This window comes from Phytophthora parasitica (assembly GCF_000247585.1).
Source record: "Phytophthora parasitica INRA-310 unplaced genomic scaffold supercont2.21, whole genome shotgun sequence".
NCBI classification, from domain to species: Eukaryota; Oomycota; class Peronosporomycetes; order Peronosporales; family Peronosporaceae; genus Phytophthora; species Phytophthora nicotianae.
In genome coordinates, this window is record NW_008649007.1 from 36,689 (window position 1) to 54,278 (window position 17,590).

At 47.7% G+C, this 17,590-nt stretch overlaps 8 protein-coding genes across 10 annotated transcripts in view; 2 read left to right on the plus strand and 6 right to left on the minus strand.

The window, feature by feature from the left end:
* Positions 1-380: 380 nt before the first annotated feature.
* On the minus strand, positions 381-1,660 carry PPTG_09735 (hypothetical protein). Its single transcript, XM_008905518.1, has one exon. It carries the CDS (start codon positions 1,614-1,616, stop codon positions 615-617), a length of 1,002 nt encoding a protein of 333 aa, XP_008903766.1. The 5' UTR covers positions 1,617-1,660; the 3' UTR covers positions 381-614.
* Positions 1,661-2,328: 668 nt separating this feature from the next.
* Positions 2,329-3,915, minus strand: PPTG_09736 (hypothetical protein). Its single transcript, XM_008905519.1, has 5 exons — positions 3,429-3,915; positions 3,125-3,366; positions 2,990-3,059; positions 2,780-2,926; positions 2,329-2,701 (listed from the first exon to the last, which is right to left on the minus strand). The coding sequence occupies exons 1-5, from the start codon at positions 3,778-3,780 to the stop codon at positions 2,571-2,573; spliced, it is 942 nt and encodes a 313-aa protein (XP_008903767.1). The 5' UTR covers positions 3,781-3,915; the 3' UTR covers positions 2,329-2,570.
* Positions 3,916-5,040: 1,125 nt separating this feature from the next.
* Positions 5,041-7,539, minus strand: PPTG_09737 (hypothetical protein). Of its 3 annotated transcripts, none has more exons than XM_008905521.1 (3): positions 7,368-7,539; positions 7,100-7,235; positions 5,041-7,017 (listed from the first exon to the last, which is right to left on the minus strand). In XM_008905521.1, exons 1-3 carry the CDS (start codon positions 7,403-7,405, stop codon positions 5,989-5,991), a joined length of 1,203 nt encoding a protein of 400 aa, XP_008903769.1. In that variant the 5' UTR covers positions 7,406-7,539; the 3' UTR covers positions 5,041-5,988. The 3 variants fall into 3 exon arrangements, with proteins under 3 accessions (XP_008903769.1, XP_008903768.1, XP_008903770.1); XM_008905520.1 differs by having other exon boundaries at positions 5,041-7,026; XM_008905522.1 differs by having other exon boundaries at positions 5,041-7,026; positions 7,100-7,539.
* Positions 7,540-8,823: 1,284 nt separating this feature from the next.
* Positions 8,824-9,138, minus strand: PPTG_09738 (hypothetical protein; the record flags this gene model as incomplete). The annotated part of the gene is made up of 1 exon (XM_008905523.1): positions 8,824-9,138. One exon carries the CDS (start codon positions 9,136-9,138, stop codon positions 8,824-8,826), a length of 315 nt encoding a protein of 104 aa, XP_008903771.1.
* A 479-nt stretch (positions 9,139-9,617) lies between these two features.
* Positions 9,618-10,359, plus strand: PPTG_09739 (hypothetical protein; the record flags this gene model as incomplete). Its single annotated transcript, XM_008905524.1, has 3 exons — positions 9,618-9,636; positions 9,686-10,228; positions 10,271-10,359. 3 exons carry the CDS (start codon positions 9,618-9,620, stop codon positions 10,357-10,359), a joined length of 651 nt encoding a protein of 216 aa, XP_008903772.1.
* Positions 10,360-10,862: 503 nt separating this feature from the next.
* PPTG_09740 (hypothetical protein) lies at positions 10,863-11,348 on the plus strand (the record flags this gene model as incomplete). The annotated part of the gene is made up of 1 exon (XM_008905525.1): positions 10,863-11,348. The coding sequence occupies one exon, from the start codon at positions 10,863-10,865 to the stop codon at positions 11,346-11,348; it is 486 nt and encodes a 161-aa protein (XP_008903773.1).
* A 324-nt stretch (positions 11,349-11,672) lies between these two features.
* PPTG_09741 (hypothetical protein) lies at positions 11,673-12,435 on the minus strand (the record flags this gene model as incomplete). Its single annotated transcript, XM_008905526.1, has 2 exons — positions 11,673-11,879; positions 11,938-12,435. 2 exons carry the CDS (start codon positions 12,433-12,435, stop codon positions 11,673-11,675), a joined length of 705 nt encoding a protein of 234 aa, XP_008903774.1.
* A 4,836-nt stretch (positions 12,436-17,271) lies between these two features.
* PPTG_09742 (hypothetical protein) overlaps positions 17,272-17,590 on the minus strand; it is a gene marked incomplete at both ends in the record, with an annotated part of 1,551 nt that continues 1,232 nt past the window's right edge. Inside the window, one exon of the mRNA XM_008905527.1 lies at positions 17,272-17,332. Coding sequence (XP_008903775.1) covers positions 17,272-17,332 — 61 coding nt within the window. The remainder of the gene's footprint in view (positions 17,333-17,590) is intronic.

A 17,590-nucleotide genomic window follows, 5' to 3' on the forward strand; every position in this document is an offset into this window, starting at 1 on the left:
TACGTGTGTATAATGACGCTAATTAACGGCTCAAGCCAGCAAATCACGCCGGAAAAATAAAGCCGCGTGTCGCGGCTTTAAACCACACTGCATGTACGCCCCTGTTCGAAAAAGAGTGGTTTTATTTGCAGTAGATATCCTCACCGGATTTTTCTTTTTGAAGTCTTTTGAAGAGTGTTTATTTTGGCAAGACTTGCCAGTACTTAGTACCAGTACTTAGTACTGATTTCGAAATATAATGTGGTGATACTAGAGAGGTAGAGATCTATAAATCGAAAACTCAACTCTCAATGACTGTACCTAATATTTAGCTACTAAGAATCTATAAGATCATCTCCACGAGTGCAATTATTCTGATCTGCTCTCGCTGAGGACATCGTGCATCACATGCATGCTTAGTACATTGTCTTTTTCCAGCGCGAGAGGTATCTTTTACGATATCGTCGAAAACCCAGTGGTTTTAGTCTCTGTGTGTGTGCGTGTGTTTTTTTTCAACAGGGCCCTGTGATGAAAGCGGAAAACTGAAGCTAACATCTAGTGATTCATTATCCTCACCCTGTTTAACGGCAATGGTCATTGTTGTGACCGCCTCCTGAACGAATGGATTGTAATCTCTACGGTAGCTGCACCACGATCTTGCCGATGTTCTTATGAGCGTACATGTGGGCAATGGCATCCGAGACCTGTTCGAGTCCGTGGAACTCGGTGGGGTCCACGCCAGCAAGCAGTTTCCCCTCCTTGATAAGTTTGAAGAGATTGACCATGTGGGTCGGGATGATGTCGCTATACGTGCGTAGGAGGAACCCACGAACAGTAATTGCCTTCATGAGCAGTACTTCATTCATCGCACTGACGGTGAAGGGTGAGCGTGGGGCGTCGCCACGGTACTCTGAAATGTGCCCAAACACAATGATACGACCGCGGATGGCCATATTGTCGAACACGATCTTGAACATGTCCCCTCCGATGGTTTCGAATGCGATGTCGATACCCTTAGGGTACTCTGCCTTTAGCACCTCGGCGATATTCTCCTTGTTGTAGTTGATCACACGATCACAGCCGAGTTCCTTCAAATATCTGGCCTTCTCGTCGTTGCTGCATGTGCCGATAACGTGGTTTCCGGCCATCTTTGCGAGCTGCACCACAAACTGACCGGCTCCTCCAGCTGCCGCCGTCACGAACACCGTCTCGTTGGTTTTGAGCTCGCCGCATTCCTTTATAGCAATAGACGCTGAGATACCACACACCGTCAATGGCAGCGCTGCTGGTGAGAGCTCTGGTAGCTTGTGTACGGAGCCGATGGGCACCTCGACGTATTCAGCGTAAGCGCCGAACTTGTCATACACGACGTAATCGCCCACTTTAACTTCGGTAACACCTTGGCCGACTTCGACCACGGTGCCAACAGCGTCCAGACCCGTGCCAAAAGGTGGAGGATTTTCGTTGAAGACGCCATTAGTCACGTTGATGTCGGTGGCGTTCACACCCAGATATTTGTTCTTGACCACAATGTGACCGGCGTTGGCCTTCGGTAAATCCGGATGCGTCACGATCTCGGTCGCCTCGCGGAAATTGGTGGATAGTTTGGTGCACAGAAGCTCACGATAGCTTGGCATATCTCGAGGAGGGCACTTGTCAGGTGGGTTGCAAATTAAGGAATGAATTGAGAGTTGATGCGCATCAATCAAGGGTGATGACGCGGACTAAATCATGTCGAGTAATCTTATTTGTATCTTATTTTTGTAGCAATTGTGTGATGGACCAATCGTTGCATTTAGTTTCGTGGTAAAGTGATTGGATTGGCTGAAATGAAGTTTTCAAAGATGATGCTGCAGCTCACTGCATAACTAATACCTCGCTCAATGAACTGCGGAAATTACTATTTGCAGGCCTTGTTTTGCGATTGTAACAGCGCGATAAATGGACAATCCAATGTGTCAAGGAAAGCATCTCCGGTGGTGGCTGATTCTCTAATCGTGCTTTGCTGTAGGTACACGTATTCCGCCGTGGTCGTACATTGCATATGTATTGTGTTGCTGGTAACGCCAATGATATTGAAATATACTTCGGTGACCATCAAGCGGTTTCCATTAAATTGCTACTGTGAATTTGAATTGTTGCGCTTCAATCGTAGCATCAAGATTTGTAATTCCCACGCGCAAGAAATGATCGTTGTTGACAACGAGGACCCTTTGCATGCCGCCAAGCAGAGCCTCACATCGTAGCTTCGACATGGTTGTATATTAGCTTTTGACTTTAATCATTGTGCAGTAGCGAACAAAGTCAACAATTGAGACCAGCCTTGAACAGATAGTGGATGTGTAAAATGCGTCTTCATCAAACCAATACAGTAGTCAACTACAGATACTTAAGCTCGTACGTCTTTCCAAACACCACTCTCCTTTACTACTTGCCCCACCTTTTCGGTAAATTGACGACTGTTATCATAAATCGCATGATTTGCTCTTTCGTGTCGATCCCTTCAACGCCACGATGAAAGAGTCATCCACGCGGAAGTCGTAACATGTGATGCAGCATGCTGAATAAATACTACAAGTAACTCAAATGGTTCACTTGAGCGGTGGCTGTTTCTTTGCTAGCTCCAATGCTGCCTGCTGGTACTGCTGGAAGTGACTGTTGCAGTAGTTGCACGTCCGCTCGTACGCCTGCTTTCGGCACCCTGGAACGATGCAGCGTTTGCCTGCAATTCATAGGACCAGTCACTACCAATTAGCATAGAAATTTTTCTAATAGAGAATGCAGCTGTCTGCAGACATACCTCCACCGTGAGCCCAGCACAAGCCGTTGGAGATGGCGATTTTATCGCAGGCTACTTTACATTTGGTACCCCCGCCATGAGACCAGCAGTAGCCACGAGACTTGGCTCGGTTGGAACAACCATGAGCTTTACACTCTAACGAGCCACCTGGAAAGGAGAATATACCGTTAGCTAGATAAATTTTTCGTAGATATATGGGCTGAGACGTACCGTGTTTCCAGCAACGACCAAAGTGTTTGGCTCGACTAGAGCAGCCTTCAGCTGTACAGCGCTTTCCACCCTTTTTGTTCCATATTAACGAGTCAGATATGAGTCGAAAAAATAGCAAACAGGTTGCCTACATACCCCGTGTCGGACGCAGAGTCCATGATCCACCACGTAGTGGCTGCAACCAGTAAATCTGCACGTTCGGTTTGCCGGTCGAGCTGCTACTCGAGGGCTCGGCGTGCCGATAGGGTGCGTCCTGGTACTCACAAGTCCTGGTGGGGTCATTCCCCCACTGGTGTTTGCAGATTGGATTGAAGTCGTTGGCAGATAGGGAAGCATGGGGCTATTTCGCGTGTTGTAGTCCGTGTTTTTCGGTCGATCTACAATCGCTAGAACAAGTTAGAGAAAGATATATAAAACATTACGGTCGTGCTGTGCTTACAGATAAACTTAGCGGGATACGTCAAGGTATTAGCGGAGTATTGAGTAGCAGGTAGTCCGTAGCTGGTTCTTGCGGTTGAGGCTGATCGAGGGAGTTTTGTGGTCGCGGTGTTTACCTGGTTCTCGTACTGGTATCTCTGCTGCTCTGGACTGGTTGTCCGAAGCACATCCGTGATGGCTGGTAACGTCGGTGTTCGGGGTGGGAGCAACGGTGGCAACTCCACAAACCCGGATCGAGAACTCACATACCTCGGCTCTGGTTTTACGTAAACGCCGTTTCTCAGTTGTTGTGGCTGTGAGTGCAGTAAATCCGTGAGCACGATCGTGGTCTCAGGTGTAGCCCACGGTTGCATGTTGGTGGGGTCTTCCTGAACCGTGTGCTGCTGCTGCGTGTTTTTTGAAAGTGCAAGTTGACTTGACCAGGCGACAAACGCCTCTCTCTTCGAGTCGAAGGGTGCGGCAGCTTAAAGGAGCGACTCTGCTTCGTCATGTCGTCCGACGACGAAATGATTGAGGTCGCTCGCCAATCTGGAATGCCGCCGCCACCTGTGCGTACAGTGCCGGGCAGTCGAAGTGGTTTACTTCCGCTGTTGACGGACGGCCGCGTGTGGGCTCAGAAAGGAATGAGAGAGAGAGAGAGTAGGGATAGTTGTTTTCCTATTGTCTAGCCTTTAAGCTCATTTTGGGATAACACTGCGGGCCTTCTCCTTAAGAATAACGCCACCAGTTTAGCTCAGGAAAGGAAGGAATGTCGTCCAGCGACGCCAACATTGCCAAGCGTTGACTCACTGACACGGACCGCCTGGCATTGCATACGAAATCCGTGTTCGCTGTGGACAGCCCGATGGTCGAATGGCTCCTCTCAAACAGCTTGTCCTGCGTAGCGACGATCTGACTGAGACTTCTGGTGGTCGTCATGTCATCAAGCGGCAGGTGGCCGGATTGCATGGCCCGATGGAAGGATACGAGGTGGCAGCTGGACAGCACCACGAGCTAGTATGCGGCAGTCGCAACTATCACGAGAACGGAAGTGTAAGGCCTCAACAATCAAGGATGAACTGCTCTCTATCAGTCTCATTTGACATACGTCAACGCTCGTAAGCCTCCAGAGCTGACGTTGTTGCGGTGTCCTCCACGATTGCAGTCATGAAGTCAGTCTTTTGAAAAATCGATGCCGCGTCTTTGGTGACGTGGTGACGCGTGATATTGCACATTGGTATGCATTAACGTGCTGATGACCATGCGGTTTCGAGCGCAGCAAATCCTGACAGGAACCACTTCAACTGCCACGTGGACGACCAGCTAAATGTCTGGTGATCAAAGGTGACGAACTTTCAAGTGGTCAAGCCTTTTCGGATCTCAGCCGTCCCTACATCTCTCTTCATTAGCAGTTGATCCTTTCGAGACCCTTAACTACACGTAGTAGAGACGTTTAACATTCTAACGACAAATTTCACACTACGCCGCACTCAAAGAACCATGCTGTCCTTCTAGCTCACGCAGCTCAACGCTCTGGAGCCGTGCCGAAGCGCCCAAACGAACAGTGTCGTCATGCCACCGCCGAGTACTTGCGAAGACCACAGAGCACGCTTCTAAGTGGAAAATCTGTCTTCATAGTGTCAACACAGTGTCGGTGAAAGCTACATGGTTATTTATCGCAGCAGCGAGAAGGGAAGGGTATCTTCAGTTGAAAGATTCTCAATAATCTCGCGAGAAGAAGATCATGGAGATGAAGCCGTTAGAGCTCTGGAACACTCGCTACTGCGATGTCATGGGCTCTCCCTGGTTCGTATACGCGAATCAGAGTCAAGCTGTTTCGTGTGGTGAAGCTCCGACCCCAGTAGATATTGCACTAAATGACCGAAACGATGGAGCATGAACGAGTTCTCGATCCACGTCGTTGCTGACCGGCAAGCCAGGTGCAGACCTCGCTGATTCTGGGGAGGAAACGTTAGGTTAATGCAGTCGGAAATGAGTTACAATATTTGTACAGCCCAAGGCAACGACAGATCTCAGTCAAGCTACGTCAAGAGAAAGTGGCAGCTCGTGAAGCGGCTAAGATCAAGTTGCACGAAGTTAAACGGATGCCAGATGCTGGTCCGCGCTTCTTGGAGAGACGATTCAAAGCCGCAAGGGGATTCAGATTCCGACTCAGAAATGCAAGGAGTTCCTCGGATGTTCGCTCTTCACTGCGTCAGCGTCCAGGACTGGAAATGTTATTGATGGGAGTCCACAGAGCACTGATCTCGTTTGATACACTTGATGCCCGAAAGGATTCAATGACTCAGAATAAGGATTTTCCTCCGTTTATAATCAGCTCCGTGTGCTTCTTCCGGTGTATCCCAACGAATCGAATGGCTGGTATGTCAGTGCTCCACTAGGAACGACCGATTATCCCTTCACCTGATGCATCATGTAACCCATAACACCCTACGAAGACGATGACTGTCGCTGGTTTGCGAAGAAATGCAAAAAGGTTCGTAGAGAGAACCAACACAATTGATAATGCACACAGCCAGGATCTATGTCGACACGATGACAATGCGACTTGGTTACTATTGCTAAGCTGTGGCAGCAGTAACAGCGTCCACACTGGCCTCGGAGATGTTCTCGCTGCGATTAAACTCACGCAGACGGTCCAGATACGTCATCGCAGCGCCATGGCACCACGATTTGAGCTGGAAATTGCCCTCGTAGAAGGCACAATGGCTGCCCTCAGCCGTAGTTATCAGCATAGCGTTGGGTTTTCTGCTAAATTCGTGATACGGGATCGTCTCCTTCGTACACACGGGATCGTCCAGTGCATTGATACACAGGAACGGCATCTTGAGATTGTCCACATCTCGCATGGGGTTGTTCACCTTCCAATAGGCCTCCAGATCTTCATATCCATGCATCTTCATGTACACGTGCTCGTCAAATTCGCGGATACTCGTGGCTTTCAGAGCTTGTGCCACATCCACCACTTGACTCAACTCGTTCTTGTGGCGAAGTAGGAACGATTTGAGGGTAAATGTCATGAGAAAATTGTACACGGGGTTGATTTTGCCACCGCAAAACAGGTCAAAGGCGTTATAACCGGGCGAAATCAACACTCCGGCTCGGAGACGAGACTTTTCACCGAGTTCGCACAGATATCTGCACAGTAAACCCGAGCCAGCAGAGCAGCCAATGCCGTATAGTTCACTGTTTGGGAAGATATTTTCCACATGAGCGATGACTTCTTGCAGGTCCTGCACACAGCCGAAAGCCTGGAGCTTTGGTGTGGCGAGTTTTAGACCTCCGTGGCCGCGCTTGTTGAATACTACGGGGCGGTATCCGTGGGCCAGAGCCTCTGCACAAAGAGACCGCATGCTCTGACTGCAACCCACGAGTCCGTGCATGATAATGGCAACGGGAGAGTCGGTTGTCAGTGGGGATTTCATTGCCACGGAAGCCTCCAAGGCCCAATCCAGAGAAGCTTGACCGCCATCTTTGAAGGTGAGGATGTCTCTCTTGTACTTGACGGGACTTTGAGGCACCAGGAAGGTCAGGAAGCACTGGATGTGGGAGTTTGTCCACCATGTCGGTGTGTACCGGTCCAGAAGAGGCTGTAGCGCCTGTAAAGGTGAGATATGGGGGAGAATGCCATAAATAAGATGATAACAGCCGTATTTGCCATATTTCACTTACTCTGGTCATGAACTCGTTGAGCTCCGAGTTGCCCGCGATGATGCGCTTGGTCATGATTCGACGAGAGCATACGACGCCTCTGGCCGCCAGCAAGGCGCAACCAGAGATCACTGCGGCAGCAGTCAGCAGCATGCCTCTACAAACAATCCGTGAGCGACATACATTCCGTCATTGAAATAATAAAAAGATTGCCACATTTGGGAATTGGCAACACGCAACAGCCCGGTTGCGTGAGGCAAAAAGAGAGTCACTAGGGTGCGATACTCACTCTCTCGGGGTTGTCGTGGCCGCTAAGGCGTTCATCATACTGCTCGAAGACCTGCAGAGCTCCCGACCTGTTGCGTCTGGCAGTGCAGATGCGGAAGTGCTGGATCTGGCCGTTTCTTTTTCCGTGGTGTTGGCTCGATCGAGGGAATCAGATGTGGAGCATAGTGAATGCAAGACAAAAAGTTGCTTTACGGGTTGGACTCAGATTCACGTTGGATCCGTTGGTCAGAACCGGTGCAATAACGTGCAAACCTCAATTAACCCTTTCAACCCTATATTCTATATCATACAGAATACCAATCTTCAGCGGAACTTGCAAAAATAATCACCGGAAAGGTTGAAACGAGCAAGTTTTCTCGCATATGCAAGTTTATATGCTTTCTATGTGTACAAAACACAATATGCAGATTATAGGGGAGTTTCCAAATTTGATTTGTAAAAAAATCAAAGAGGTATTGTACGGACACGCCCCAGAACCAATGGCAGCAGCAAGTACAAGTGCGTCGGATTCGGCGTTCCATAGAGAGCGCAACCGACGAGTAGTAATTGTCTGTAATGATGAGCCGTTTGCCCTCCTGGCCACTTAGTACTTTCGAAATGTTGCGAACGACAGCAGTTGGTCCAACATTCCCTTTGAAGACCTGCTCCTTGCCGCAGTACACTTCAACTCTGCTCACATTACATGTCAGCTACAATTTATTAACAAAAACACAGTCCTGTTTTGATTACCTCGCACAATAAGCCGTAGTCGAGCAGCAGGTCAAATAAAACTTTGTGCCCCACTTGTTGGGCTTGTCCTTGTTGTAGACTTTCAGTGGGTTGAACTTGCTCTTATTGGGGACCATCCCTTCGTCAAACGAAATCCCAGGGCCAAGGCGATAACCACGCCGAAATGTAGTCTCAATGGCTTGTAAAACTGGGCATATCTTCCAGGCTTTGTCATGAAGTGCACCGGAACTTTCATTATCGTTGAAGTGAATGAAGCGAATAATTTCTTCGTAGTGTCCACGCTTCATGTATCGTCCCCATGTCCCTCGAGGAACTGCTCCGTCTTCGGTAGTTTACCAGTGCTTTGCCACGTTCTCACACATTGGACACACCGAGCGAGCAATAAGCAGTCCGATCACATGGACTAGTTCGTGAGGTTGAACTTAATCATAGTGCCTGAGGCTTGCTTCAACATCTTCTAATCCCGGAACACTGACGCTTGGGTCACACTGCTGTGCTTTCAGCAACTTGTTTCTTTTTTCTTCAGCAAGCGCTGGGACCGATTGACTGCGATATCGGTTCGTCTCATCTGCTATACTTACCCACAGTGCCTTTGGTAGAAAGTAGAAAAACAACCCGAGAGGTGAGTCTCCAAAAGCAGTTGCTGACCTTGTCGGACCCCAGGGACCAGAGTAGTAGTCTGCTGGTGCGTTGAGCCTCAATTGATCTGAAAAAACCAATACAACATGTTATGTTACCAAATGGGCAAGCGAAGTTAAAATAATGGAAATCTTGCCTGAATGCTGCTCATTGTAGATATTCCAACCTTGAGCTGCAATATTGCGAAGTTCATCGTCGGGAATGTCAAAGGTAATGTCTTCGTTGTCATCGTCGCTGTCACTTGAATCTAGGTCATCAACGTAGCACATTGGCTCCGTAACTTCCGTTTCATCGTCTGAGCCTTCGTTAGACAGCTCTTCGGACCCGTAGCCACGGTCAAGACTCTCTGGGCTCAAATTGATATCGTCTTCGCTGACGGGATGAAAGAGCTCTTGTGATCGCATGGCTTCCAGAATGCTGATAAGGAATCACCAATAACCTCCTCCGCGTCATTGCCTTCACTTGCTTGAGCAGCTGGTGACGCAACTGTGCTGTGAATGTCACTTGTACGAGAAGCAGGTGTGTCTGTTGCATCTAAGTATGCCATGAGATCTTGCTCCCCTATCCAAACAGTACTAATGAGTGATGAGAAACTATAATGACGGAATAGTTACATTACCTTCAAAATAATCAACGCCTTTAGTCAGTTGTGATAGCCGACCACCTTTTCCAGCCACCACAAAAACAGTTTTCAATCTTCGAGGTGTTGGTTTTCTTCTCTTCCATCCACTGCGCGACAATCCTACCCAGACATCTTTCCTCAGCCCAGCATCGTTTATCGCAATCGATTGTGTCGTAAGCGAACTCTCCGTCGACCCCTCTAGTACTGACGCTGGCTTTTTCCTTCCATATTCGCGGCATGGGGAGCTGAGGAGTTTAACGCATGTCCACTGCTAGACTTTGTTCGTCGCGGCCTTCTTGTATCCCGCCCAGTTTCAATAGCTCTTATAGTTTTCGTGGATGCCGCTTGGGTGTCGATCCTCACGCCTTCGGAAGGGAAACCTCCAGTACTTGCACACGCCGGTGTGTCCGTGGAGTCGGCCGCTGCAGCTCTAAGCACCAAGCCCCCAGTACTTGCACTCTCCAGTGTCGGCACTGTGACCATGGAGTATGCAGTCGCGGCTCCAATCACCAAACCCCCAGTACTTGCACTCGCCAGTGTTACTGCCGTGGAGTCGGCCGTCGCAGCTCCAAGTCCCAAGCCTCCAGTATTTGGACTCGCCGGTGTCGGCTTCGTGGTCATCGAAGACGCCAATCCCCCAGTCTATACACTTGCCTGTATCGGCAATATGGCTGTGGAGTCGGTTATGGCGGCAGCAGACGCCAAACGCTCGATACACGCCCTCACCGGTGTCGGAAACGTGACTTTGGAGTTGTCCGTAGTCTCTGTAGACGCCGAATCCCTTGTACGCACACTCGCCGGTGCTGATAGTGTGGCCTCGGCATTAGCAGTCGCTTGTGTAGACACTAATCCCCCTGCACTCGCATTAGCCGGTGCTGATATTGTGTCCACGTAATCAGCCGTCGCTTGTGTAGACACTAAGCCCCCAGCATTTACCCTCGCTGGTTCCGGCGGCGTGACTGTTGTCTATGGGGCTGTATCATGTAGGAACTGTGCGAACTAATCGGTTGGGTTGGTGCAAGTCGATCCAGTTCACCCAGAAGAAACGGCCAAAGCATATTCCGAGGGGTACATATCGTATCGCTCAGTGTGTTAATTTTCCTGAACTCGTCGCCCTGTCGTGGATGGACTCCCGCCCGGTGAATATGATCGCAACGGGCTGTAGTACTCAGACCACCTCCGTACTCCGAACTGAGAAGAATGGAAGCCGATCGGTTGTCCCTTGCCCCAACCTCGTAAATGATTACCTTACAGGAATGGGTGGGGTGGACGTACATGATCAGATCCGGCTTCAGCGTTATTCCCTCCAGAAGACGGTTGCATTCAGGAAATATTACAAGCAACTTTTCCTGGGGTTGGTTGATATGGCCATAACCAACGGCTTCATTATCCATAAGATGATGCAGAAGAAGAAAAAAGGAAAGGTCACCACTCACGCGCAGTACGTACATGCGTCGCCTTCACAAGGAACTGCTGGGTCTACAACCGTCCCATTTCGAAACAAACATGCTCGGCGAGGATTTGGCTACAGAACCGATTGCAATCGACTCCCACCGACTCGAGCAAATTACAGAGCGCTACTCGGACCAGAAGAAGTTACGCCATTTTTTGTGCAAGGTGTGCTCCGCTATAAGTCCAGGGAAGAATTCAGAAACCACGTACACATGCCCCACGTGCAGCAACGAATGGGGTGGTAGGGTCGCGTTGTGCAACACAGTGCGACGGCTCCAAGAAGGCAACACTTTGACCTGTGCTCAAATTTGGCATGGTCGTTGGAAAAATGGATACCAGCTTCCCCCTGGTGCTAAACGGATTCGTTTTCGAGCTGGTAAACGAAAAAGTTCAACCGGAGACCAAGTGGGATCAAGAATGAATAATTCCAACGAGGCGGAGGCCGCGCTGGACTTCAACACGATTACCCCAGAGATCACCGAGACGGTGCCGACTGCAGATGAGATGGCACTGAAGACGATCGATGTGAGGCGTTGCTGAGCGTGAAGACGACCAAAGCGATGGAGTCCGGGAAGACGGCCAACTTTTCTGACGTTCCGCTGCGAACATAACTCGGATAAACGTTGAGGTGATACTGTGAGTTGGAACACCAGTCTTGACGAGTACGGAGAAACTGCGTGAATCGTGAACTGATCAAAATGGAGTGTATTTAGGCTTTACGGTTGCTGGTTTTGCAGTTATTAGTAGTTTTCAGTTCAAGTGAGCGTCCAAGTACTCAAGGAGGGTCGTGCCAGGCTAATCAACATTTTATCGACAAGACAGTCGAGATTGCTGTGGTTTGCGCCCCCTTATTGGCCCCACGAATCACGGCACAAGTGAAAACCGCTGAATTCGGATATAGTCCTGAAGCTGCGAGTGAATCTCAGTGTACAACTCTGCCAAATGCATGGCCATGTTTGTCTCTTCCAAAAGTTCAGTTAGGATATCCGCAACCTCTTGGAGGGGGAAGGGCGTATTGACGACCCACTTGGAACGGCAGCAACGGAAGACAATGTCGGGGGCCACTTCGTCCTGCTCTAACATTTCGATTAGATACAGAACAATGATAGACCTTATCAAAAAGACTTACCGGATGGTTACGCAGATATGCTCCCACACGAGCTTGGAGACGAGCGTTGGCTTTGCGCTTGAAGTTCTGTCGGAGGTCGATGGGATTACCCGTTTCGGTGAATTCAAAAAGGAGCCCAGCCGCTCCAGCCGCCGCTCTAGTGACGTATTTCTCCTGGCCGGCAATGAATCGAATTTCGTGCGCTCCTTCCTCCTGCATCGGATTGATCGTCAGCGCGAAGCCATGGACCTTGTTCTCTTCGGCAGGGGCCATCGTCACCCGGTTCTCCTGTCCGTTTATCTGGCCAACGAGCTCTGGATGAAGCCGCATGAGCTCAGTCATGCGCGCTTCAAGGTTGTTTAGAAGAAACATCTTCTCGGTGTGATGAGCCGTAATAAGGTTGGCGATATCGCGGTCTCTACGCTCAATAATAGCCGTAAGGCGTTCGACGTTGCGACTGGCGGCACGCAGTTCGCGTCTCAAGGACTGGTTCTCAGCTCTGAGGACGCTCACGGACATTGGGGTGGGAGTTCAAACGCGAAATTCTAACAGTAAGCGGAGGGGGATCTCGGTTGGCTAGGAGCTGGCTCTTAGCTACTAACCGGATTGTGAAGGGTATATTTTATTAGAGGGTCATATGTTTGAAATTATCCAATCAACAACGAGTCAGACATTGTTTTTATGTTCTTTGCCGTCCAAATTCTGTAAAATTTCGCGCGCTTTTCTTGATTGGTTTCAAGCACCAGTCTCAGCTTGCTAATGACTCCATACAGTTATTAAGGCAACCTCTATTCTGTATCATACAGAATACTTTTCGGGATTGAAAGGGTTCATACATGTCCCCGATGTGATCTTGCTGCGGATGTGCAGCTAAGCCCTTCATCACATGATTCCTTGGTGTATCTAACTGCAGAGGCGTGTGGATACAACTGCGTCTCAACCACGACACAACGCTTCCTCTACCGATCCCTGTGAGCCAGTGGTGGCAATGATCTCATAGCAACAACTCGTGGCCTTCACGAAGATATTACGCTGCTGTACTGTGGAAAGTAAACCGGGACTTCTAAGAAAACAGTGGATTATATCACATGTCCGGCAGCAATTCGAAAGTGACTAAGCAGGGAACCATTTTAGAAATGCTAGATGTGGCTTTCAATTACACTTTTGGTGCATTCACGATGGGGTCAGCCTTACAGGAAAGCCATCAGCTGATTAATCCCAATAGCTATGACTATCGTGAACGCGGTCAATTCGGAACTGCTTGGCTGCTTCTAGTCGTTACACCAGCCCATCGACATCGTGAACTATTTGATTTGGTGCAGCATGGCACGTTCTAGCCTTCGCGTGGCATGTAATGTCATCATATCGTGTCAAGCATAGATCACAGAGGTTCTCTGTGGGTTGACGATTGGGCAAAGCTTCGATAATTTACTACCTATTGCTGAATGCTCGCACGGACTATCGGTGATCAGTAAAATAACCCATCGCATTTGGGTGAGATTTTTCCCGCTTCTCCGAGTAATAAGGTACGCTGCCAGTTTAGTAGCCTTGCCAGTTCAGTAGCCTCGCTATATACTAATACTACCAATGCTGGCAACGTATCCATCCAATTATTAAAGATTCGATTGCTAGAACTCATAACGGAATCTACGGCAATGTTCGACTGGCTAGGATTGCATCCACAATTTACCTATACTTTTGAAGATAATCTTTAACGTATGCACAAAATGTGACTAGAGGTTGTGCAAGACATTTACCGAACTAAAATCAACACGGGCTAAACGATGGTCAGAAAGAGTATTGTCTGTTGGTTTCTGCTGCTGTGGGATTTTCAGCATCTTTCAAATAAAAATGATTATGAAAAACTCATGCATTGGTTTGCATGACTCATGTATCGTGTCCAACTTCATCGCTTTCACTGACAGGGATGAGTCTCTTACGAGTATTTTATTTTTTTACTTGTGACCACCGATACGTTTGGACTCGTTACCACTGAGCACTGAATTGTGATCACTTAACGCCAATTGACTGATGTCGAAAAGCTGGTACGTTCATCCGTTCTCTAAAGGAATTTTGTGAACATTAATGAAGAAACGGCTTAATACTTTCAACTCGCATGTATAATAACCTCAAACGTAAAAAAGGACGATGTTACAGCCCAGGTTATTTTTGCATAACCGTGTGAAATTATGCTGTTTTCTAATCTGTTTTTTTTTTTAAATATTCAGGATATTTTAGGACGAAATATAAACTCTCGTTAAAAATAACTTTAATTATATTAATACTTTCAATGTTTACAAAAGAATCGGCTTGGATTTCGCGTGTTTGTTGCAGCACGTTTTTAATGGAGATATCAAATTGTTTGGGCATCCTTAAAGAAGTGGCATTGATATAGTTGCAACAGGTTAGCTACCAGGTTGTATTCCAGGTTACTGGCAAGGTTCAAAGTTTAACATGATAAGTGTTGTCAGGTCAAGTGCAGCTTTGTTAACAGATTAAAAAGCAGGTTTTCGTACTTGGTCGCTTTCGCGAAATGGAAGAACAATATTAAACATTCTCTGAGCACTCGCTAGTATTATTCCTTCTACCAACCTGATTGCCAGTCTGTAAGGCTACCTGATAATTACTGTCCCTGTTGACATTAGATTTCTTATGCACCTATTTGCCACCAAGTTGAAGGGCAGATTGAAATACAGGTTACTGTACTTCACATTCACAACCACTGTTTCAAATGCCGGTCGGTGTACAATCTTAGCAGTCGCCTTCAGATGTTCTCGCATGACTGAATACTTCGCGATAAGGGCGTCAAACATGTGTCGTACCTCAGCCAAGCCCGTGTCGTCACACATTAATGCAGGCAGATGGTTTCAAACTTCTTCATTTCCTCGAACAGGTCGAGGGTTATCCCCTTCCTCGTGTCTGTTGGGATAAATTCTTTCACGGCTTCCACCTTCTTGGTCTCAGATCGTATTTGAATATATCTGTATCACATTAACCGTGGATGACCAGCGAGTCACGTTTTGCTTCGCAGGAAAAAAATTCGCTGTGCTTCTTTTTTCTGGGCGTAGTTGTTCTTTTGAGGCAACTCCACCATGAGGGCGTTTACTTCAGACTGTAAGGAGTCATGTGGGACCAAGAACGTTTCACTGCGAGGTTGAGTTGGCGGCTTGCGCACCAAACAAGCGGGACGTCCACTTTGTTTGCAACAGACTGATTGGTGCTGCACATGTCGTCCACTAGAAATCCTATCATGTTTGTTATCTTGGCATAAACATCCAAAATGGTTTCTAAAACAGCTTAATATGCGCATCACCTGTCTGCAATTCATCTGCCAGAGGGGATAGACCCAGACGATGAACGCAAAGATCACTATCGGTCTCGTAAACAGCGAAAAGTGCGACATAGCGCACGCCACCATGTGACCATCCATCGATCATCGGACCAAACAGCGTGCCAAGTTCCTTTTTTTACAAGCTTGCGACAGGCCTTTATTGCGAGACATTAAAGACATTTTTCCACCGCTTTAATAACAACAGGCCGCAGCTTGTTTATGGATCGTGTGGAAGCGTATTCAACTTCGTGGATGGACATGTTCAACATGATAAACCACTGGACACACTGAAACAGATGACTTGACACTTCCGAAACAAAGCCATACAATTGAAAAGAGCGACCTGAACTGCTCTCGAACAAAGCCTGATAGCACGTATGCTTTCCCTCCAGATGCGCCTTGAGGTTGGAGTATCGTGTCTCTTGAGCGTGCTTTCACTCGCTATCGCAAATATTGCAGCGGCAGAGCCCCTGGTCACGAGATGTGTAAAACTAGGCAATGGTTCTCTTTTTGAGGACCATCCTTATCATAGTCAGAGAAAATTGAGTTGTGTCTTGAAATTACCTTCTGCAGGACATGCCCAAGACGGGAGGTGTGGTTTCAGGGTGCACTCGTATCCCACTGGTTTAATATCGACACGATTGTGGTGTGAGAGGCCCCAAAAATGATGTCATCAGATCTGTTTGTTCGTACCATAATGTCAAACGAGTAGATTGATGAATTTTTGCCATATTTATAGCAAAGTTGTGGTCTAATCTCATATTGTTTATGCATATGACTAGTCCCGATAATAAAAAAAACTACCCAATTATTTGTTTAATCATAATTGTTTTTCCAACCTCTGGTTTTGACCTTTTCTGATAAAAAGTCATGGCCGGATAAGACCCACCACAGGAGATGCCTTAGGGTAGTTAAACAAAATACTACTATCCTATTTCGCATCCTCCCAGCCTAAAGCGAAGTACCCTAGTAAATAGATCTGGTACAGTAAGAACTGCACCAACTGCAGACGTATATGTTTAATGTGGCTAATACCTTTTAGTTTTGACGCTGTGAAACACCAGAAACGTAAAGATATTATGTATTACGCTGATTCTCGTGAAACACTCTCGGGTGCTTAGGTTCACTCTTCGGTCGACCAAAACTCTGGAGTACTTACTCCCCAACAACGTCCCAGCATATTGTAGTATACATTTTTACAACGCAACTTGTAAAAATATAGGTCCTGAGTTGACTGACATAGCGCCGAGGCCGATCTCTTTGGCATCGAAGTTGTAGCTCCTTCAGCGCTAGGACGCGGATCTGCTAAGCAGACACGTGGCGAAGCGAAGATACCACTGTAACGTACACAACAGAAAGCAGAGATAGAGTTGCTATGAACGCAAGTGCAGCAGCTGGACGGAAAGGTGAAAAGGAAGCAACAGACACCCAGCCTGAAGAGTACAAACGGCGGAGTTGGCGGTGGGGCAGCTCAAGTTGCACGATCGTGTTATGGTCAATTGGGAGGATCGACACCGCACGGTACGTATGAATTTACGAGCTCATAACGATATACTTTTACAGCAGGTCAATATATTGAAATCCATGCGCAAGGTCCTCCGCCAGAGCGACACACTCGAGGTGAGTCTGTCTCAACTACTTCGGTATCATGTGTTTTGTGAGTCGAAGCTTCACACTGTATCATTTGAGCCTTCTGGGGGGGGGGGAGTTTGTGGCACAGTTGCAGCCAGCGTTGGGACAATAGTATTGAAAAATTGATTGAGATCTGCTCTGGCGACACAAATAGTACAGTATTGGATTGTTGGTTAAATTCTGGGGAATACAATCGTACTTTATTGAAAAACGAACTTGAGTAAATGTATCACCAACATAATAGCAGCTACAACGAAAAATACAATACTGACATTGTATTGGGGGCGCCAATACTGCAATAAATTGATTTCCATAATTGAATGCACAACGCTGGTTGCAACCGATGGTCGTTAGACCATTCTTCCGGATTGACACGAGCGGGCCGATTCGAGCTAACAATTGTCGAGCAATATGCTCTCTCGGAACTGGCAGGCGTCGTCATGAAGCAACCATCTAATTTAACGTTTTAACACACGAATTAGAATACTTTGGTTTAAATAATTTGCGAACACGTCATGAACCCTTATTAGGAGATCCCCTATTGTTTCCAACTTGTCGGAACTCTGAGCTACTGGTCGCACTGTCTTGCGAGGACATCGGCTGTGCTGCTTAAATTGTCTGATCAATGGCTTTGCAAAATCGTAACCTGCGCTCGCGAAGCAGGTCACCTCTGCAGTTTCCAGGAGCCTTCGTGCCATCAATAGCGACTTT

Coding starts and splice junctions, on each gene's coding strand:
- PPTG_09735 (XM_008905518.1), bottom strand. CDS start 1,616: ATGCCAAGCTATCGTGAGCTTCTGTGCACCAAACTATCCACCAATTTC.
- PPTG_09736 (XM_008905519.1), bottom strand. CDS start 3,780: ATGCAACCGTGGGCTACACCTGAGACCACGATCGTGCTCACGGATTTA. Junction 3,060..3,124: donor GACTCTGCGTCCGACACGGG/GTATGTAGGCAA, acceptor TGGAACAAAAAG/GGTGGAAAGCGCTGTACAGC. Junction 2,927..2,989: donor TGGTCGTTGCTGGAAACACG/GTACGTCTCAGC, acceptor TCTCCTTTCCAG/GTGGCTCGTTAGAGTGTAAA.
- PPTG_09737 (XM_008905520.1), bottom strand. CDS start 7,405: ATGATGAACGCCTTAGCGGCCACGACAACCCCGAGAGA. Junction 7,236..7,367: donor GCCACGACAACCCCGAGAGA/GTGAGTATCGCA, acceptor GATTGTTTGTAG/AGGCATGCTGCTGACTGCTG. Junction 7,027..7,099: donor TCAACGAGTTCATGACCAGA/GTAAGTGAAATA, acceptor TCACCTTTACAG/GCGCTACAGCCTCTTCTGGA.